The sequence below is a fragment of the Schistocerca gregaria genome, chromosome 7, assembly GCF_023897955.1.
Source record: "Schistocerca gregaria isolate iqSchGreg1 chromosome 7, iqSchGreg1.2, whole genome shotgun sequence".
NCBI classification, from domain to species: Eukaryota; Metazoa; Arthropoda; class Insecta; order Orthoptera; family Acrididae; genus Schistocerca; species Schistocerca gregaria.
Window position 1 is genome coordinate 331,970,654 of NC_064926.1, and position 22,711 is coordinate 331,993,364.

General features: G+C 39.2%; 1 protein-coding gene across 3 annotated transcripts in view; it reads left to right on the top strand.

Annotated features, from left to right (window-relative positions):
- The window catches only part of LOC126281518 (ADP-ribosylation factor GTPase-activating protein 2), a 71,699-nt gene that overhangs the window by 17,652 nt on the left and 31,336 nt on the right, over positions 1 to 22,711 (top strand). For 2 of the 3 annotated variants that reach the window (XM_049980557.1, XM_049980556.1), the window contains 2 exons: positions 5,969 to 6,025; positions 19,390 to 19,515. In XM_049980557.1, the coding sequence (XP_049836514.1) occupies positions 5,969 to 6,025; positions 19,390 to 19,515 (183 nt within the window). The remainder of the gene's footprint in view (positions 1 to 5,968; positions 6,026 to 19,389; positions 19,516 to 22,711) is intronic. The other variant, XM_049980558.1, reaches the window with a different exon arrangement.

Here is a 22,711-nt window from a genome sequence, read left to right on the forward strand (position 1 = left end):
ACACTAGATCGCGTGTTCTCCACGGTCCCTTCATTGCCATCAGTGTGCTACTGACATCTGACGGCCCACTGGTCACCCTGCACTGTATCTAGATGACTTTTCCATTTGGTAAAGAGCTCACTCTGTAGCTCTGGCTGAATGCCAACATCCTGGGAGTCATCTGACAGGCCTCACTTGGTGCCTTTACAAATGGTTTCCAGTTCACTGCCGCATTAATGCAGGTGATGCATATTTCTGTTTGACCATACAACAAGGTTCAATCATGATCCAGAATTCTACTTGGGTACATGGGACTTGGATGTTGTTGTGCAGTCCTGGTTTTTGGGATTCTTCTTTGACAGAAGGCGGTCTTGGCTGTGCCATATTTGTCAACTAAAGGCTACCTGCATGTGGAAGCTTAACACTCCCTGCTTTCTCATCTGTATCTCTTGAGGTGCCAATGTCGCTCTTCTTCTCCATATCTACCGGGCTCTGGTCCAGTATTGCTGGGACTGTGGTTGACAGGCTTAAAGCTGGCAACACCTTCAGTTTTGGAATTACTAGAACCTGTCCACCATCGTGGAGTTCAAGGGGCCACTGATGCCTTTTGAACTAGTCCCATAGACAGTCTTCTTGTGCCAAAGTGGATCTTCCGTCTTCAGTTGCAATCGTGCCAACTCTTGGTCTCATGTGCAATTGCCAGTTGACTATTTCCTGCTCATCCAACATATCCTATTGTATTCTATTTGCATGTGTAGTGCATCAATCCCCTGACATCTGCCAATGGGTGATATTACCAGTTGGCGTGTGCCTTTCACCTTTCTGCTAGAACCCCCACCCCCCTCAGAATATATTCCCGTTTTCCCATGTCTCCTCCTCCTCTGCCCCATTGATTGGTGCCCAGGCCATGAATTAGGACCAGTCTGTGTCAAGATACTGAAGCAGGGGCGGTCGAGAATTCCGCTCGTGAGCTATTCCCTGCTGTGAGTGACGTAAGCGCTCAGCACAGCTGCAAACGGTTCTCCCATCGCCGCAGTGGCACTCCATCTGAGCATGAGGAGAGGTAATCTGTGAACACACTGCATATGACTTGGTTTTATATTTCATATTTCGCATAGATCGCAGACAAAATGTATTTTCAGTACTTAATTAGTTTTGGTACAGTGAAGAAATAATTTTTATCAAGTACAAATTGTTGGCATGCAGACAGATGCGGCCAATTTCACAGATTTTTTGCACTCAAGTTGTCATGTAATCATGACTTCTTTAGTTTCATAATCAAAAAATGTCTTTCACTACGTTCATGTTAATTGAAATACAGTAGCAACTTTGTGACTTAATTATGGAGACATGGGAAAACTCTACCTGAGGAAAACAATGTAGACCTCATTTACGGTTTTAACATAAAAGTATTTGTCTTCAAAATGGACCTTACATTATAGGTCAATCAGTTACATCTGCGCAAATGTAGGGGCACTTTCAAACTGAAATGGGAAACAGTCTTGAAAATGGGTATAAGTTTGGCAGTGTCCTCAAAACCTTTGGAAAACTATCCTTGTAGTTTTTTCAAGGCCGCAATGAATTTTGAAACCTTGGACATAATGTCATTTCACAACAGATTTGGAGCACACTTTGTGACTGTATAATAGGTATTGAGAATTTTCATCCCTCTCCTCTGTCATTCCCATTATTTTTTAAAGCTTGTGATGATAGATCACTAGACTGCCTCTTTTTGTGCAAAAATCCATGGGACCTGTGAATGCCCTTCATACCACGAACAAATAGTGAAGAGCAAACAACGCTGACACTGTGGTTCTGCCAAACTGCCATCCATCATGCTAGAAATAAGTAAATTGAGGAAAGCGTTGCCACATTGACTACTAAATGAAATGCCGCACTGTACCAGGTACATCAGAGAAGAGCCAAGTAAAGACAAGACAGGCCAAGCATCAGCCCGCATACCTGTTATGCTTGCAGTTTGGCACATAGTGGCCAGTTCTGTGCCGAAGGCTGTTATCTCCATGACATTTTAGTGTCAGTTCCTTTTAGTTCTTCAGGAGTTTCAGGGTGCTACCATCTTTTACACTGATGGCTCTTAAACTATGGATAACACATGAATAGCTTTTACATCTGCTGGTCAGGAACACAATTTCTTGCTAGAAGTATGTAGTGTTTTTACAGCAGAGCTGATAGCCATTAACAGCCCCCCACCCCCCATTTTATTACATGGGCCTTCCTTGACTGCATGTCCATTCAAAAAGTTCCAGAACTTTGTCCACAAATTTTTTCTGCACTTACCTTTTACTCATTGCACATGGTCTTCTCTGAAGTACTCTCCCTCCACAATTGATACACTGCTCACAATGCTGTTTCCACTTCCAGAAGCAGTCTTGGTATGCCTCTCGCTGGATCGTGCGAAGTGTTGTCTGCAAATTTTCTTTTATCTCATCTATTGTTAAAAATCTTCATCCTTTCAATGGGGCTTTCAACTTTGTAAATAGAGAAAAGTCCGGATAGTACAGAGGATGAACAGCACAGTGATTTAGTCTTGTGTGCAATGGTCACGCACCAACAGGAATGAATGTGCCAGTGCATTATTTTGATGCAAGAGCTATGAATTATCTCGCCACATTTCAGGCCATTTCCTTCTCACATTTTCTTGCAGACATCGCAACATGTTCCCATAGTACCATCGATTAACAGTTTGTCCCTGTAGCATGACTTCATGATGAACTAATCCTTCAAAGTCAAAGAAAACTATCAGCTTGGCTTTGACATTTGACCTGACCTAATGAGCTTTTTTTTTGTCTTGGAGAACCTTTCCCAACCCATTCTGAAGATTGAACCTTGGTCTCAACCTCATAACCACACAACCACATCTCATCACCAGTTGTGAGTCTCTTAAGGAACATCTCGTTCTCATATGCATGATCCAAAAGCTCTTGACAGATTACAAGGCAAAGGTCTTTCCGGTCTTGACTCATAAGCCGTGGGATGAACTTGGTGGCAACACAGTGCATTCGAAGATGCTGTGTTAGGATTTCATGACATGAGCCAGCTGAAATGTTACATTCTTCTGCAGTCTATCGGACAGTCATTCGTTGATTGGCACACACAATTTTTTTTGTCATTCCTGATTCATTGGTAGAAGTCGAAGGGAGTCCTGAATGAACATCATCTTTAACATGTGTCCTGCCATTTTTAAACCGTGTGAACTGTTCATAACACAGAGTACTGCTTAAGCACTCATCACTGTAGGCTTCCTGCAGAATTTGGTGTGTGTCTGTAAAGGTTTTCTTGAGTTCCACACAAAATGTAATAGAGATGCATTGCTCCTCTGGCTCTGCCATATCGAAATTCGCAAACTGTGCCACATAATGTTCTAATCAATGCAGCACTGAACAATACCTAACAGACATCCAACAATGAAACTTCTAGCAGTTACACATTAAACACAGACGTGTACAGGGATGCCAACCGCATTTTGCGCCAACACACTATTGGCCTGAAATTACGAATGTTCCGGAATACAGACTTCTTATAGTGACTCAGTGAGCAGTGTGTAGACCACTGACCTATGTCAGTGTCATCACCCTCTGATCTCTACTATTCACAACCTTCTCACTGAACTTACAGTCCTATTGTTTGGTTGTCTTCCTCTGGTGGCCAAGTCACATGGCTGTCCCAGCTAATGAACTGACTGACCATTTGACTAGAGAAGTGATTATTGATCCTCCACTCACTTTTCTGAACCCAGTTGCAGATTTGCGGGTGCCAATAAGACCTATGCTCACTCGGAGATGGAAAATGTCAGAGTACTGTCCCCTGTATTAAACTCTGCACTGTGAAGGAGACTATTGTTGCATCTCCCCCCCATCCATTCCTCCTGGAAAGAATTCACCATCAAATGTCATCTCTACATTTGTTGTACCACACTGACCCGAAGTTTCATTTTACCCCTAGCCCCACATTTTGATTGTGGACATAACACAGTCAACTGCTCGTATCCTAGGGAATGCCCCCTGTTCAGATGTCTTTGCCTCTCATTTTGGTGGATGGACAGACAGACGGTTGTACTGCCTCTCTATTTTCTCTATGACTGCAGTTTTAATTTTCAGATTTAATGTTTTAAACTACCTAAGGGGATGGGCTGGGTGGCTGGTTGGGATTGGGGTGTCTCCTGCCACATAACAGGACCAGGACCACCCTCGACCATGCCTTTTTTGCCTATTGTCTCTGTCATCCTACCTTTTCTGTGTTTTAATTGTTTGTAGATGTGGTTTGCTTCTTTTTCTGCCACACCATTTTCCATTTCAGGAGTAGCAATCCAGTGAATAGTGGCTCCAATCCATATACTTTTACATCTCCACAAATCTTTTTTTCAGTTCTGGCATCAGTATTGCCTTTAATGCCTCACTTTTACCACTTATACATCCTTTCCTCGTGTGATCAATTCTTGTTGAAAGTCACTATCTCCAGATGAATTAACTCTTGATTGAGGGACTGATGAGGTTGCTGTTTAGTCTTACCCTCTAACCGGTCTCCCAGTCTTTTTGCATGTTGTATAATTCTGCTGCATTAGATTCCTTTTTTTGTTTTAATAATTACTAATATTGTTTCAATTTAGTTCAAAACTTGGAGTAAGTGCAGATCTTAACATTGATTATACTTTACTTACCAATGTCATTATAAACAAGGTGTTCACTAACATCACTAGACTAAACATGAAAGATATTGTTGTGAACATAATTAAGGTTACACTGTGGCACCATAACCAAATAAAATTGATACTTTCAGGTTGTGAAGTACCAAATTGTTTTATGTTGTACTTTCTAAATTCATGTTTTTGGTGATGGTGAAAACCTTCTTAAAAGAACATATGCTGTTTTTGTGATAAAAGGTTAAATTTTCTTAACTAGAACATTGCATTCTATATGCTCACTATACTTTTGTTTTAATGGGTGACTTGTATAAGTGGAAGAACTGACAGTGTCTGTGTTTTTCTTCATTTGTGAACACAGGTAAAATTGTACTGATTTTTCAGTGACATCATAATGTTTTACATCAAACCCAATGATTTCGTAAATATCTCCAAGTAAAGCATGCCCTTTTATGGCTGAAAATAGTCATTATATGTCTTGTGTCAATTCATCAGTGAGGTTTATCCGTAAACCATTGTCTCAAGACATGCATTAGTATAGGATGTGGGTGGAATTTGTGGAGAACCACTGTGGTCCTTCAGTTGTGCCACATTTCAATCCCACTTGTGTGAGTGCCCTTATCTTCTTCCAAACAATGGACTGCCAAATCCAGATCTATATCTACTTGCTAAACGAAACTATATTGTCCTGTTGGGCTTTGTTGAAGAAATATGTTGAATTGAAAACAGACTTGTAAAAAAAATGGTTTCATGTAAGGAATACGTTGTGGCTTTGAACTGAGGCATTGAGAAAAGTGCTTCTTGCTTAGTTCATGTGTCTGTTAGCAAAAAAGGAACATTTACCATATCTCTAAGAAACTGTAATGTTTGTAATTTCATGAAACCGTTCCTTTTTGGGAGGGAGTGGACTCTTTTAAGTGCCACATTTCAGTGTAAAATAGTTTTCAGCATTTTATGGAATTTGCAGTATCATTGTGTTGTTAGTAATAGTACTGCATTTGAAGACATTTAGAACTGTTTCACACTAATTTAAATGCCTCGCATATCTGTCAGCTCATAATATTGAATTAATCCCGTTAGGGATAAAAAGACTCATAACTTAGTGAAGCTTACCACACTAAAATTGATTAGTCATTGTATAGTTAATATTGAAAGGTGTTACAGATAATGAACAAAGACTAGTTTATTTTACTAATTACCTTTTTAATAATTTCCCATTATTTAGCTAAATTCGTGATATTTTTTGTGTTACTATTCTTAAGTTAATTTCTTGCTTCAGTATAATATTGTACTCATGAGAGAATATTTGTTTCAATCTTGTCGTGGCAGCTAGACATTGGTTCTACGCAAGAGGCCGCAGGAGTTTTATCTCCCAGCAGCCAAGCGGTGAGCCGCTTTAAAATTTTTTCCTTGTTTATAATTTTTAAGTGTGTAAAAGTTTAATTTGATTTAATTGGTATGTGCACACACTTACTCCGCCCTCTCGCTCTGTTCAGCTCCATCTCATAGCATTTTATGTCTCTTTCGATCAGCTTGTTGTTTTCATTTCATATTCATTCTGCCTTTGTTTCTCCCAAGTACTACAGACTTACTGAAAGAGTACCTTATCAATCATTTTATGTCCCATTGAGAAAAAATTTAAAACTACAGTTATTTAGGACATAGTGTATTAGTAGGGTATCTTCCTGCACAATATTCACCTGTTTTATTTTTTAACATTGTTGCTATTATTGTTATTATTATTATTATTATTATTTATATTTATGTGCACCATCTAAGATGCCTCAACAAAGAGGTAATTTCTTCTATGACAGGCACAGATTTAGGCCTGCAAGAATTTAAAAAAAAAAATGTGATTACCCTTATCGCAGATCGCAACACTTCTGCTTATGTACCATTACTGTCTGGTGCATTGCTGAAGAGAGTAAAAAATGCAAGTTTTTAGCAAGATCTTGTTTTTAAACTTATTTTGAGAGCAGTTAGCAGTTGTTGTGAAAGAAGTCACAAGATTAATTCACTTGTACTCATATCTATTCTCTCTTCCGGGAATTGCTCAGTTATGATCATTGTTGTAAGTATTTCAAGACAAATTGCTAGTATGGTGTTTTTTAAGTAGTTATTGTTGTTAAAAGTTCTAAAATGTGGATAAAGCATTAAGTAAACTTCATTTGCACAAAGGTTCATTGTGCTCATTCTCTGTCTCCTTCAAATGTCAAAATGATTTCCATGTACAGAAGTAGTGACAGAAGTGATCATTGTAATCATCCAGACCACCACAAAAATTAAACACATAGGTAAAAAAAAGCAATAAATGCTCTTGGTAAACTTTTTCTGGATTGCTTTTTCTATTTGTGAATCTGTGATAGCAAAAAGACCTAGGATTGGCGCAATTTTCTGTCTGTGCAGTAGCACCATGGTGGTCACTCTTGATTGCTAGTATCATTTGACGGGACTGTTTACACTAGAAATGAGTGATGCACCATGGGCACTACTTAAGTCCAAGGAAAGAAGGCGTATTATACACAGCGACAAGACATTTTGTACAAAGTATTTATTTATTTACATACATATTCCATTAATTGATTTTTATGTGCATGACTCTAGGATTGGGAATGAATCGAGATACGAATTTTGTCGAAAAATGTAACACAGAGAAACCTTGTGGCAGATTAAAACTGTGTACCGGACTGAAACTCAAATTCGGGATCTTTGCCTTTCGCGGGCAAGTGCTTACCAATTGAGCTACCCAAGCACAACTTGTGCCCCGTCCTCGCAGCTTTTCTTCTGCCAGTACCTCGTCTCCTACCTTCCAAACTTAACAGAAGCTCTCCGGTGAACCTTGCAGAACTAGCACTCGTGAAAGAAAGGATGTTGAGGAGACATGGCTTAGGAAAGGCAAAGGTCCAGAGTTCGAGTCTTGGTCCGGCACACAGTTTTAATCTGCCAGGAAGTTTCATATCAGCCCACACTCCGCTGCAGAGTGAAAATCTCATTCTATAAAGAAACCTTGTTTTAAACATGAAAGATTTACAGGGGCAGTGCAAATAAATTAAGAAAGTAGTTGAAGAGAATAACAACGTGAAATTTGAACAATATACAAATGAAAAAAGTCAACAGTTAAAGATTATTTAAGAATTCAAAATCTAAAACAGCAGTATTCAAAAGGGATGCATAAAAGTCTTTGCTGTCTGAGTCTTTATATATAGTGTGTTGCGTTGTGTTGTGTAAACCTGTAAAGTTGCTTAGCACTAACACAAAGAATTTTATACTGCTGTGTAATACATCATTCTGTACCATTGTAAATTCTTTGTATAACAATGGAATTTGTAGTTTATTCATCTCGTGATGTACATTTGCAATCCGTTTGGTTTGCATACATGTCAAAAATTTGATACATTCACAGTGATTTGTTATACTAATAAAAAATAACACCAGAAGAATTTTTTTGAGGGATATGTAATCTGTCATATTCAGCTCAAATTTGCAGTTCGTCCTACTATTAATTTATTATAGATTTTCATTCTCATGAATTGAAGTCCCGATGTGTACAGTTTGAGGCAGTGGTTGGAAGCATAAAGTTTTTTTTTTTTTTTTTTTTTTTTTTTTTTTTTTTTTTTTTTTTTTTTTTTTTTTTTTTTTTTTTTTTTTTTGTCATGCGAGTGAACAGAAGAGTTTAACAGATAATTCACCTCTGGTATTCTTAATAACATTCAAAGCAGCTTGAGTATGCTACTTTTAGTGGGTCTTTATCAGTGGCAGTTGATAATATTTGCAATGCAAATGCAAAGCTACTCAGTTTATTTGCTAGGTACTCTGTGTGTGCATACTAGCTCAAGTTCTTACTTACATTTAAGTATCTGGCTGAGTCAACTTCTTCTACATCTTGTTTGTTGTGAATAATCTTAGTCTGCTCACACTTTGAGTATTTGATTTTGAATTGCATCATGTGAGTATTAGATATATTTAGATTCAATCCATTTAGCTGAAACCAAGTTTCTAAGATACTGAGGGTACTGATCAAGGAGTCGGGATGATGTATTATTATTATTCTCTCTCTCTCTCTCTCTCTCTCTCTCTCTCTCTCTCTCTCTCTCTCTGAATCTTGATTTTCAACTAACTCAGACATATCATCTACAAGCCGAACTGTGGAGGAAGTGTTCCTACAATATGTTGATGTAACAGACTGGGTACGGATTCCAGGCGTTCGAGAAAGTGGTTGGTGTCTTTGATGAAGGATGGGAGACTGCATCTAATGGGTTGAAGGTGTTGATCTACGTAGGCAGAGATACATTCTGTGGGGGCTTGGTAACCAGCTACAATGGGGCGGCCAGGATGTTTGGGTTTGTGAATTTTAGGAAGTAGGTAGAAGGTAGGAGTGTGAGGTGTCGGTGGGGTCAGGAGTTTGATGGAGTCAGGTGAAAGGTTTTGTAGGGGGCCTAAGGTTCTGAGGATTCCTTGAAGCTCCGCCTGCACATCAGGAATGGGATTACCTTGGCAAACTTTGTATGTAGAGTTGTCTGAAAGCTGACGCAGTCCCTCAGCCACATACTCCCGACGATCAAGTACCACGGTCATGGAACCCTTGTCAGCCGGAAGAATGATGATGGATCGGTCAGCTTTCAGATCAAGGACAGCCTGGGCTTCGGCTGTGGTGATGTTGGGAGTAGGATTAAGGTTTTTCAAGAAAGATTGAGAGGCAAGGCTGGAAGTGAGAAATTCCTGGAAGGTTTGGAGAGGGTGATTTTGAGGAAGAGGAGGTGGGTCCCGCTGTGATGGAGGACGGAACTGTTGCAGGCAGGGTTCAATTTGGATAGTGTCCTGGGGAGTTGGATCATTAGGAGTGGGATCAGGATTATTTTTCTTCGTGGCAAAGTGATATTTCCAGCAGAGACTACGAGTGTAGGACAGTAAGTCTTTGACAAGGGCAGTTTGGTTGAACCTGGGAGTGGGGTTGAAGGTGAGGCCTTTGGATAGGACAAAGGTTTTGGATTGGGAGAGGGGTTTGGAGGAAAGGTTAACTACTGAATTGGGGTGTTGTGGTTCCAGATTGTGTTGACTAGAATTTTGAGGTGTTGGGGGGAGTGGAGCTGGAAGTGGGAGATTGAGTAGATGGGAGAGACTGGGTCTGTGTGCAATGAGAGGAGGTTGAGGTTTGTTGGAAAGGTTGTGGAGGGTGAGTGAGTTGCCTTTCCGGAGGTGGGAAACCAGGAGATTGGATAGTTTTTTGAGGTGGAGGGTGGCATGTTGTTCTAATTTGCGGTTGGCCTGTAGGAGGATGCTATGTACAGCCGGTGTGGATGTGGGAGAGGAAAGATTGAGGACTTTGATTTGGGATAGGAGTTGACGGGTGTGTTCATTGGCCGAGTCGATGTATAGGTGAAGGATTAGACGGGTGAGGGCTATGGATTGTGCTGTTTGGAACTGGTATAAGGACTGATGGAAAGAAGGATTGCAGCCAGAGATGGGAACTTTATATATATAGAGAGGGAAACATTCCACATGGGAAAAATATATCTAAAAACTAAGTTGATGTGACTTACCAAACAAAAGCGCTGGCAGGTCGATAGATACACAAACATACACACAAAATTCAAGCTTTCGCAACCAATGGTTGCTTCTTCAGGAAAGAGGGAAGGAGAGGGAAAGATGAAAGGATGTGGCTTTTAAGGGAGAGGGTAAGGAGTCATCCCAATCCCGGGAGCGGAAGGACTTACCTGAAGGGGAAAAAAGGACAGGTATACACTAGCGCGCGCGCGCGCGCGCACACACACACACACACACACACACACACACACACACACACACACACACTGTGTGTGTGTGTGTGTGTGTGTGTGTGTGTGTGTGTGTGTGTGTGTGTGTGTGTGTGTGTGTGTGTGTGTGTGTGTGTGTGTACGCTGGCTGGCGCAGGCACCAGTGCTCTCATACCGGTCACTTTTTCCCCTTAAGGTAAGTCTTTCCGCTCCCGGGATTGGGATGACTTCTTACCCTCTCCCTTAAAACCCACATCCTTCCATCTTTCTCTCTCCTTCCCTCTTTCCTGAAGAAGCAACCGTTGGTTGCAAAAGCTTGAATTTTGTGTGTATGTCTGTGTATCTATCGACCTGCCAGCGCTTTTGTTTGGTAAGCCATATATAGTGGGGCAAATAAAAGTGGCCTGGAGAACATAGTCCCAGGGTACAAAAAAAGAAGTGTCCGAGGAAAGGAAATACAGTACTAACCTGATTATAGCAGATGCTGAAAGTGACCACATGCATGTGTTAGCAGGCCCTGGTCAACAAGTTGCTGAAGGCAGATTGAAGTTGGACTGCTGTAATTGCTGCAGTCTCATCTGAACTGTTGTGGTGCAGTTCTTGAAGATGAGGGTTGTTTCGATACACATTAGAATTGATGGCTCACCACACAAAGTAATTACCCAAGGACAGATTAAGTGTCTGGGTGGCCACCTAAGACCATGACCAGACTGACCCCTGCTAACAACTCTGTAGGTGTGAAGATTTTGTATATGTGCTCGAAGGTTCGGCCAGCTGTTCGAACAGTTGTGCCATCCTATTGGGTGCAACTGTTTAGGTCTCTCTCTCTCCTCCATTAATGCTGCCACAAATCATGCGGACACTGTACACCAAATCCCAATTTCTGATCATCCAATGGTATTTCATGGAAGGTACGCTGATTCTTCTCTGCCCAGAACCTGTGAATAACATAACCACTCCGATGAAACCAGGCTTCATCAGACATAAGAAAAAGAGCTGTCTCTCGGCCATTCATAGTTATCTTAGTGAACGACTGAAAACTCGGGGTGCTGAGGAGCATCTATTAGTTTTAATGAATGAACAGCAGACACTTGGTAGGGATGCATGTGCAAGTCCATGTGGAGTATTCGTCCACAAGATTGATGTGATATGCTGGTCTCTTGTGAGAGGCACCTGGTTGATTTGGGATGACTTTGAAGCATTCTCTGGTGAACTGAAGACACATTTTCTGGTGTGCAGACTCGTTTTGGAAAGTATTTTGGCTTTTTCAAAACAGATCCTGTCGTGACACCATTTTTGGACTAAGCTTTTGCTACCGTGAGGATCCACAGCCTCTCAAGTGTTTAATAAAAAAGAAAATACATTTTTCATTGTAGGCTGTATTCAGGTTTTATGTATGTGACATAAAAGAATGTTATGAGAATGAGATGTAGTACATGTCATTGCAAGAGCATGATATGTAGTACATGACATTGCAGATGTGCTTGATAATGCCTCATGGCCAAAATTAGCTTAATAGCATAATTTTAATAAAGCTCAGTACAGCCTACTATGCACAAAGTGTCACATGTCACTCTTTGCTGTCACTTTGACACCATTAAATTGCTCATCAAACACAGACCACACTGTTTCCATGACTGTTGTCACGCAACTTACAGCAGTGAACACCTGATGGTCCAGGGTGGGTACCGTTGCCCCTTTGCACTGCTCCAGTGACAATGACACTGACACTGCCCACACTACACCCTGAACCATTGTGGATCACGTGGCGGATGTATATGTGATGTGCATCTCACAGGGTGTGGTTATATGCATACATTCACCCCAATTGTATCCGCTTGTGTGGGCCACCCGTATTTGCCCCATCCTGTATGATACTGTGTGCAGAACTGCGATTCGTCTGTGTTATTTCAAGGGAAGCAGCGACGACGATTGCTATGCAGATGGACCTTGTTGCACCGTGTGTCATTGCACTGTCTGCGTGTAGACTTGTCTTGCTGGAAACAAGCCCATTTCATGGCTCAAGATGTGTGATGATGCTGTACGCTCTTGCACAGCTAAGCAAACAGTGCTCCTTTGCCTGTGCCTCTATATGTGGGGCAGCTAAGATTGTGTGTGGCATTGATTGTGGTCTTCCTGAATCAAACTGTTCTATATTCATGTATCAGTTGGAAGCTCCCAACCAATTCAGGCACCAGTATTGTGGAACAGTAAGCTGCCATCTCGATACATCACGTTTCCGGTGCTGCCGGAAATGTGATGATTCTCTTTGTTACACAAGCCGTAACACAATCGTATCACAACCAAACAAAATTAAAGTGCGAACTATGATGAGAAACCCACTTTATTTTTTCTTATGTACAGAATATTGGTGCCATTATTCTTACTTACTTTTATGGTTGCACTGAAATACTAATCATTAGCATATCTAGGTATGTAGTAGTACACTTGTACTTTTCATATCTGATTGAATTTTTTATTTTTTTTTTTAATTTTTTTCCCTACTGTGTTCATGCTGCTAGTTTTAATCACTGTCAGTATACATTTGGAAGTAGTGATACGTATACCAACTTCCAAGGCTGCAAAAGAAGGTTCTTCGTGGAAGAAGGGGGTGGGCACCTGCACATATTTTGGACATCTTTGTTAGTGCAGTGGTTGCATTGTAAGGGATGAGGGGTCCCTGATCCATGCAAATCATTTCACTCTTAGAGGCACATTTTATGTTGCACAAACTTCATGTAATCTGCTTACCTCACTGTCCTGTATTAACATTCAAGGAAAAAACTACACATCATACAAGTAAAGAAGTTACTACATAGATTCTGTTTTTATTGTCGCCGTACAAAATGCAGTATTGAGGTTCTATGTGTAATCTTACTGTACAGAATGCAATGTTGCCTCTCTAAAATATTCAAAAGTTTCAGTGCTACATATTCTTTATTTCTGGTTATTTCTTGTTCAGTGTATGTCTGTTTATTTTTCAGAACTGTTCCTTAAGTGCAGTATTTGTAATTTTACTTCTTCTTCATGTAAAAATATTTTACAGAAGAATTGTTGGAAACACCTCTTTTGACAACTTTCAATATAAATAATGAATGTGATACAAACATAATCTGTTCACCAGCATTGTGATACCAATTTTAACTGTGATGAGTTTTGCTATTTTTTCATGAAAACAGACGAAATTATTCAATCCTCTCTCTGTTACAACCTACTTCTCCTCCTTTTGTTATGAAGTAAGATACAGTCTGCAAGCGCAAGTGCTGTAAATAACAGAATGAGAGTTCCGAAAAGGAATACAGGAGGAATGGCGGGGAAATAGGAATACTATATAAAACGGGTGGCACAAAAACAGGAAAGATTTTTTTCCAGTGGTGGTGGTGGTGATGATGATGATGATGATGATGATGATGATGATGATGATGATGATAGGTGTGCTCATTTAGTACAAGGGATTCAGGTTGCAGCTGGCCCAGGTATTCAGGTTGCAGCTGGCCCATAAACAGAGTAAATGAGAATCAGAGATATATGTGAGATAAAGAACATTCCTGAATTTATCATTAAGAAGTGAATTCATTGTTCATTGGGGGAAAAGACCCACTGGTGACAAGGCAGATAGTTGTTATGATTCAGTTTGAACATTGTGACAGTTATCATTATTTTTTGTGTAAATTGTAATAGTTCATTAACTATGTAAGTAAGGTCCTTGTGATCCAGATTTTAGGTGGATGTTTCAGCTGCAAGTAATATGAACATTCAACCCTGTCGTGGCAGGTCAAAATACCTGGACAGTGTGAGAAGGCGATTGTGGATGGAGAGAAAAATGTTTATCTCCTCCAGTTTGTGTCAAAAGACTGGGAGCTTATCTCATGTGAAGTAATAAGTCAGACCTTCTGCTAATGGAAGAAGGAAAATTCTTAAAAGTGAAAATTATGACAGATGTATCTTAGGTAAAAATAGCACAAAGTGTGAAAAAGAAAACTTTTAAGACTGGGGGTTAGCAGTATTACTTTGGATTGCTTAAAAGAAAGAATCACTTGAACAGATCATGAAGGCCCAACAGTGCTGACCAGGAGCATGTGGTCAGCACACTGCTCTCCCGGCCACGTCAGCTTAAAAGACCTGTAATTGATTTATTTTCCTGTAATATCTCTTTTGTGGATCAATTTATCATCACAAATATTGTAGTAAAAGGAAAATATTATTGTATTTTGTCATTTTATTACTGGTTGTTGCATGTCTTACGAATAAACCATCGTAAATGAAACTCTTGGTTGAAATTAATAAATTTAAAGTAGTTTATGGACCTGGCCATATTAAAGTAAACAACAATAAATACTGATAAACTTGAAGGACCCTATGATTGGATAAAGTGGAAATGGGACATATCTATTGTGCTTTGTTCATGTGAAAGAATGTTGCAAAAGCAATAAATCTGATAGCAGCTGAGCTAAGTAAACTAGTTGCTGAACTTGTATTGACGTACAGTAATGGTAGAAATAGCAGCTCATCCCATTTAAACATGTTAATGGAGATCTTTTCTTTTAGGGTGATGTGCAATGAAACCAAAATATATATTAGCTCTAATGTAGCTAAGCTACAAAAGTCATTTGTAAATCTAAATGAGGAATTAACAAACGATAAAGGGAGTACGTTGTCTGATAGAATGTTAAATAGGTGAATCTTATCTACAGCGGGAAAGGAATATGTTAGTTATAAATGTCTCTGTGACACAATAACTTTAGAAAACCAGGATTTTAATTTACTCACTAAAACTGTGTACTATTGAATTGCATGAACAAAATACAACAGAATCAGGTGCATCTGTAATTTCTAATGCCTTAAAAGGGAACAAAGTAAATCATAAGAAAATAGCAAAAGAGTGAGCAAAGCAAAAATTTGTGTGATAAATGGAAACAACTAAGCCATTGGGACTACAAAACGTCTATGAAACACTCGTGACAGCACTAACACGTGGGAAGAGGAGAAGGCGAGCAGAAACAGTGCATTTATTTAATGCACATGGTGTGTGTACAGGAAACTACATTAACGCAAATAAATGGTATGTGACAGTGGTGCAACAATGCATATCACTGTGGATAAAAAGTACTTTGTTTCATACAGTGAATTTGATCATGATGATGATGATTTCCTTGGGAAAATAATGTGCTTTATGTATGTGTTTGGTCAAGGAAAAGTTTATAGCAAAATTAGAAAAAACAGTGCTAGAATGGAAAATGTTTTCTCTCTGCCTGATGCAAGTGCTCATAATGTTATCAGCCAGAGCATCTACATGCAGTGAATGCAGTATAATGTTTTACTCAAAAGCTTTCAGATTTGGGAAAAAGCCAACAAGGACATTGTGATGGCAGGCTATTGGGAAACAACTGAGTGTGTATTGAATATACACGTTATCGGAACAGAAAAGAGCAATCGGTTGCAAGCACATAAAATATCCTTCAAATAATGAATGCACTTACTGGTGACTTAATCCATGCAAATGTCAGTGGACCAAATAGCACAGAATCATACAAAGATGCTCACTGGAAAGCGTTTATGAAGAAGAGAAATTTGTTAACATTGAGTGTAGATTTAAGTGTCAGGAAGTCGTTTCTGAAAGTATTTGTTTGGAGTGTAGCCATGTATCGAAGTGAAACATGGATGATAACTAGTTTAGACAAGAAGAGAATAGAAGCTTTCGAAATGTGGTGCTACAGAAGAATGCTGAAGATTAGAGGGGTAGATCACATAACTAATGAGGTGGTGTTGAATAGGATTGGGGAGAAGAGACGTTTGTGGCACAACTTGACTAGAAGAAGGGATCGGTTGGTAGGACATGTTCTGAGGCATCAAGGCATCACCAATTTAGTATTGGAGGGCAGCGTGGAGGGTAAAAATTGTAGAGGGAGACCAAGAGATGAATACACCAAGCAGATTCAGAAGGATGTAGGTTGCAGTAGGTACTGGGAGATGAAGCAGCTTGCACAGGGTAGAGTAGCATGGAGAGCTGCATCAAACGAGTCTCAGTACTGGAAGACCACACAAACAACAACAACAACAGTCGAATTTTCTTTCTGAAACACAAAAATTAAGCATACAATTGCTTAAATAATTTCTAAATCAAACCCAAACTCATGGTCATACCATTAAACAATGGAGACAGAGAACTTAATAACAAGCATGCCAAGGAATTGCTCAGAGATAAGGGAACAGAATTACTGATTCCTCCACACACTACACCTGAACAAAATGGTGTGGCCAAATATGGAAACAAAACACTGGCTGAGGCTGCATGTGTGATGCAGAGTGCAAGTGAACTACTGAAAGAATTGGGGGGTTATAATGCAGCAGTCTCTCTCTTAAATCGTGCTGCGAGGTCTTCAGTTGCAGGCACAGCCCCTTATGAGCTTTGGCAAAATCAGCAGTAGGAAAACTTGAGCACCTCAGAATTTTTGGCACAGATTACTATGTTCACATAAAAAAAATATTTCCGTTCCAAGTTTGTTGACAAGGCTGTATGTGGATAATTTGTTGGGCATGTCAGTGACAAAAATTTTTGGATAACTTGTTGCGTATGTCAATGACAAAGACGGTTTAGAGTCCGGATTCCTTCGAAAATGAGGGTAGGATTGAGTCATGATGTGAAATTTAAGCCAGGAGCAATTGGTACTCGCCATAGTGATAATGTTGAATGTGATATTTCTTGGTACGAATTTGTAAACCTTAAACAGCCAGGTGTGCTACCTGTAGTAAAAGGAGGTAAATGTCATAGACAGTCAGCTTACTGACGAAACCAAAAAAGTGTCAGGTGACTGTAACGGCCAACAGACTTCCTAAAAGCAAAATTTGGAAAGTCGTAAATTCTTGATATAAACAGAAGCTGGTGCTGATGAACAGAAAGATCTAAACTGTTTCTCTGAAGCATTGCAGTCAAATGAGACGGAAAAATGGCAAGGTATTAATGAAGATAGCAGGTTGCTTGAGAGAAACAATCTGTGGGTGTTAGTTGAACATCCTAAAAATGCCAAAATATTGCAGAATCACTGAGTTCTACATAAAAAAAAATTGCAACTGTTAGAAGTCGTGAAGAAAGCAGGTTTTCAATACATTGAGCAGGTCCTTGTGTGTTTTATCACAAAAATTATGAAAATATACTTTATGTAATGGTGATGTCATAATTGTTGGCAATGACTATGAAGAAACTGCTGCTTTCCTGAATACTTTACAATGTGAATGTGATATAACAATCACTACCCTTAACAGCTTCCTTAGCATAAAAATAAAACAAAATGAAGATTGAACAATTGTGATAAGTCAAGAAAAATACACAAAACAAATACTGAGTAGGTTTACTATGTCATAATCTAGTATGATCTCAACTCCCAATGTATTATTTGTTAGAGAAGATTTGATTGATTTTTTTCCCCTTTTGGGGGAAGAAAATAAAAAAAAAATCTAAACTGTTACACACACACACACACACACACACACACACACACACACACACACACACACACACGTGCGCGCGCGCAAAGTTACTTGTATCAAACCCATCCTGTGCTAATGAATGTAAATACAGAAGTGGAGTTCTTAAGAATCCCAGTGAGTTCCACTAACTGGAGGGAGTAAGTACCGCCAACTGGAGGGAATAAGTTCCTGTTGAGATGTTACCAAGCCCACCATATAATCTCAGCAGGCATGCTAATAAATAAAATGGCCATATAAAATCAGTTACAGTATATTTGCCAAAATAAGTGAAAAGATTATGCAAAAAGCCCCAAAAACATTTACAAAGTAATACGGGAATACATTGCCAAAACTTACAGAGTCAGTTGCTGTTTAAAAGTACAGTTAGTATCTTACTGAAATGAAGACAGTTGTATAGGTTCATGAGTCCTAAAATCTGTAGAGTTGAGTCATTTCTTGTATGGGTTTGGGGAATGTCATTCACTGTATCAACTTTGCTCTGCTTAAAACCTTGGAATATTTCCTGTGTGAACGTTAAAGAAATAAATTGTACTTGATGTGCTCTACCACTAAGTTGCATGTTAAAGAATCAGGTGCTAAACCTGTAACTAAGTTCATGATTGTTAAGAGGTGTTACAGCTGTGACTCCTCCTTGGTATATGAGGCCACCTCGAGCTTTGCTTTACTTCATCCGGAATTCCTTTGATGATTCACTCATGTCACACTGGAATAATAAAGTGTGTGAAATTCATTCGTCAGAGTATGTTGTGAGTGTACAGTGCTTTGCTGTTCATTTTTTATGGCTTGACCGTGTTGATATTGGATTTCAAATACCCTGCTCACTGACATCCAGCTGATTTTGCTGTGATGAAGTTGCTGACCTTTCAGATTTCAGCAGAAATTTCTTATTCCATATCGTATTCATAATTTCTACATTTACTTTCAAGTTTATAGTTCAAGGGATGGTTCCCTATTTGGAAAACTGCCATTCAAATGACCTTTTGAAATGTAAATAAGTCCCATAAACATGCCTTATTCTTATTTTCCTATATTGTTATTTTGTAAGTATTAACTCATTCTTCTCAGGTGCTGGCATTTCATTTTATGTTGTTGTTGTAACTGTTCATGTCTCAGTTGCCACTGGAATTGAATGAATATTTGCACCTTTCTGAAACCACAATCTGAGATGCCATTGCATTTTATTGCTGAATGACTTTTAATGATTTTTTTTAAGACTGTGCTATAGCCATCCCATCAAGTATCTTGCCTGAAACATCTGGCAATTTGTGCATGTTTATGGCTGCATGTAGAAACTAATCTTATATGCTAGTTATTGTAATGTAGCCTTTGTGTCATCTTACATATAACAGTAATGTTGCACAAGTAGGCGATCAGTGCTTGTTAATAAATGTTGTTCTGTGAACAATTTTCTGAGAACTAAACCAGTAGAAATATAAAGTTCCTTGCAGTTTTATTGTACTTACATTAGCTATAAAACAGTATTTGTATCTAATTACCCCCATTTTTTAGTTGCATATAGATGCTACATCGGAATCATCATGTGGAGATGAAAAGAGAGAGGAAGATTTCTTTGCAGAACATACCAATATGGAGTCTGTTCAGTATGGTGATCTAGAAGAGGAGCAGCCACGTGAAGTGAGTTGAAGTTACCAAATACTCATCAGTTGTGTTAATATGTATGTGTTCCTCTGAGACTGAGTTCCTGTAAGTTGTATAAGCTCTTGTAAATTTCATGTGATTAACAGACTGCACCAGGACAAAGTGTCTTAACAGTATAAAATCCAAGAAAGAAAGGAACAAAGAGGGGAAAATGACTAGGCCGGGAAGAAACTTGTACTTACGAAGTGGCAGCAGCCTAATTGAAAACTAATAAAAAGCTTTGCAACCAAAACAATAAATTTTGAGCTTCCTATTACACTTCCTAAGGAACTAACGTGACCTGGGTACCTTTTCTACCTATGTATTACGCATATCCCATTAATTCTTTTTGCCTGTATTAAAGAATATGGCATTTCTGACAGTGTTTATGTGTAGTAAGTCCTTTGGTGCTACCTGTTAAGTAGAGCTGTTTCCACGATCTTCATTTGGTTGTAATTTCATCATTTAAATGTTGCAAATTTTGTTATTGTAAAAGTGTCTTCAGCAATATCCAGATGTGCTGTTCCATGCGTTGTGACTTTTTCATATTACATCCAGTATGTAATTTGGATGTGAAACAATATAACAACACTTTGTTATTTAAGCTGTAATGACAATGAATACTTTAAAGGTTATTTTTAGAGTAACTATGTAGGAGGTGAACTAATTCCTGCCGTTCGATTTCGCTGCTGATAATTCAGGTCTTTGATCAATGCTACTAGTGCCCAAGCTTGTAAAATATTTTTTAAAAAATTTTTATAAATCTTTAGCTGCACCTTTCTGTTAATGAGTGTGGACTTATATTTAAGGGTAGCAGAGTATTTAAGAATAAGCTTTATCAGGCTATGAAAAAGTAACTGATTGTGAAATAAAAATAAGCAATGAAGGTCATCTGTTTCAAAGTACACATCATTGCACCTCTGTGAAATTAAAATCTGCTGCTGGGTAAGATCCAACACCAAGTTTCTCTGCCCTGCCCATTCTAATATGTGTGGATCACTCTTGGCCTGCTGTCCACGAGGCACTCGAGACATTGTTGCTGATGCCTGTCTTATTTTTCAACGGCAGTTGTCTTGAGGTTACCCAATGTGTGAGGAGGGTTCCTGTGAAGTCACACTGTTAAGTTTCAACTGGTTGCAAGCATGCTCAGTGGTTTTCATGGTCAGCAGACACCACATGCCAGTCCATTAAGTTGATGCTTGCCTCCTGGAGGAATGGATTCATGGAGGATCCTGAGCCAATACTGCACAGATCTCAAATTATACTGGAAAGCGATGAGCTATTTGACATACACACCTGATACTGGTCCAAAAACTAAACTGCACACCTCCATGCTTAACTTGAAACTGCATGCGTGAGCTACACATTGGTACCTGGTTATCCTTATACTATTCTATGGCAGTCATCAATCGTCAGCAAATTGTCTTAGGGCACCATGTTGCTGGAGAGGGAGGATTTGGGGGGGGGGGGGGGGGGCGAGAAATCGTGTAGAAGTGGTAGCATACTGTCTGAGTCAACACAGCCATCTCAAACGCTTCCAACAAAAGGCAGAGCGACGTTCTGTTACTTTCCCCGTGGGATACTTAAAGGACATAATGAGGCATAATTTACAGGTATATGTCGGCAGCTGGTGGTATTACACAGAGAACCATTACTAGATCTTTAATGTTTTGTGTGTCACAATAGTGATCAAAAGTCAGAATGCCATCACTGTTGTATATGCCAAATTACTGTGCACATGGTTTAACCCTTAACTGCTCTAGTGGGGCCCCGGAGAACCCCAGACGATAGAATACAATACATAGTACGTGAACGGAACAACAGATGGCACCTGTCTTTTTGGTAATCCTCAATGAAGTGCTACCTTTTAACGCAGAGTGTTGAATGCCGTGTTTCCAGTATTAATAAGTGAGACAAAGAAAAAGAGGTCTCAAAATACCCCACCAGAGTATTAACCTAAGTTGTTTTTGACTATCTCAATTAGTGTTTTACACGACTAATATCTTAGAGTACTTCAAAAACAGCACACTTTCCATGATAATGTTAATTGTTAAGGTTATGTGAGTATGAATGCATTATTTTTCAGAATGGCATCATCGAAGTCATTAACAGATGACGAGTTGAAAAGAATAGTGAATGATCCTACGTTTTTGCAATCTGATGAGGAAACCACAGCAGATGAGGATGAATTTATACTAAGTGATAATGATTCCACCTCTGAAGCTACATCAGAATGAAGAGGCGTGTATTAGACCTTCCGCTGACAAATATTTTTTTTGATAAAGCTGTGCTACAAGTGGTCAAAAGAAGCTCCTCCTACAACTCATACCCATGCTCACAATACAGTTATTCATCTTCCAGGCGGTAAACGTGAAGCAAACAAGATTGATTCAACTGACATATTATCTGCTTGGGAACTGTTCATTAGTGAAGATTTCTTGCAACTATTACTCACCAATACAAATGTCTAGCTGCATGACATGTCAAACAAATACAGAGCTCCTAAGCCAGCGTTCATAAAGCCGCTAGATATAATAGAACTGAGAGCATTTGTGGGTCTGCTTTACTTATCTGGAGTAATGAAATCTAATAACGAAAATGTTGTTGGACTTTTTGCTAATGATGGAACTGGTTGTGATGTGTTTCTAGCCACTATGAGCGTTCAGAGATTTTTATTCATTTTGTCTTGTTTGCGATTCGATTGTGCTGCTACAAGAGATGCTAGGGAGGCTGATGACAGACTTGCAGCTATTAGAGATGTGTGGGAACTCTTTATAGACAAAGTATTATACTTCAGGAGCGTACGTAACAATCGATGAAATGTTAATACCCTTTCGTGGTAGGTGCAAATTTCGCATGTATACGCCCAAGAAGCCAGCCAAATACAGCCTCAAATTTATGTGCCTTTGTGACTCACGAACATTCTATTTATGCAATGCATTTGTTTACACAGGAAAAGGGACAAATAAAAGTACATTATCAATCCCAACACAGGATGTTTTGAAATTAATAACACCATTTGAGGGAAGCAATAGACATGTGACAGTACACAATTGGTTCATGTCACTTGAACTCTGTGATCAACTAGAAGCCAAAAAGTTGACTGTCTTAGGAGCTCTAAAGCAAAATAAACCGCAGATCCCAGAAGAATTCAAATCAAACAGAAAGTGCCCAGTAAAATCTGTATTAATTG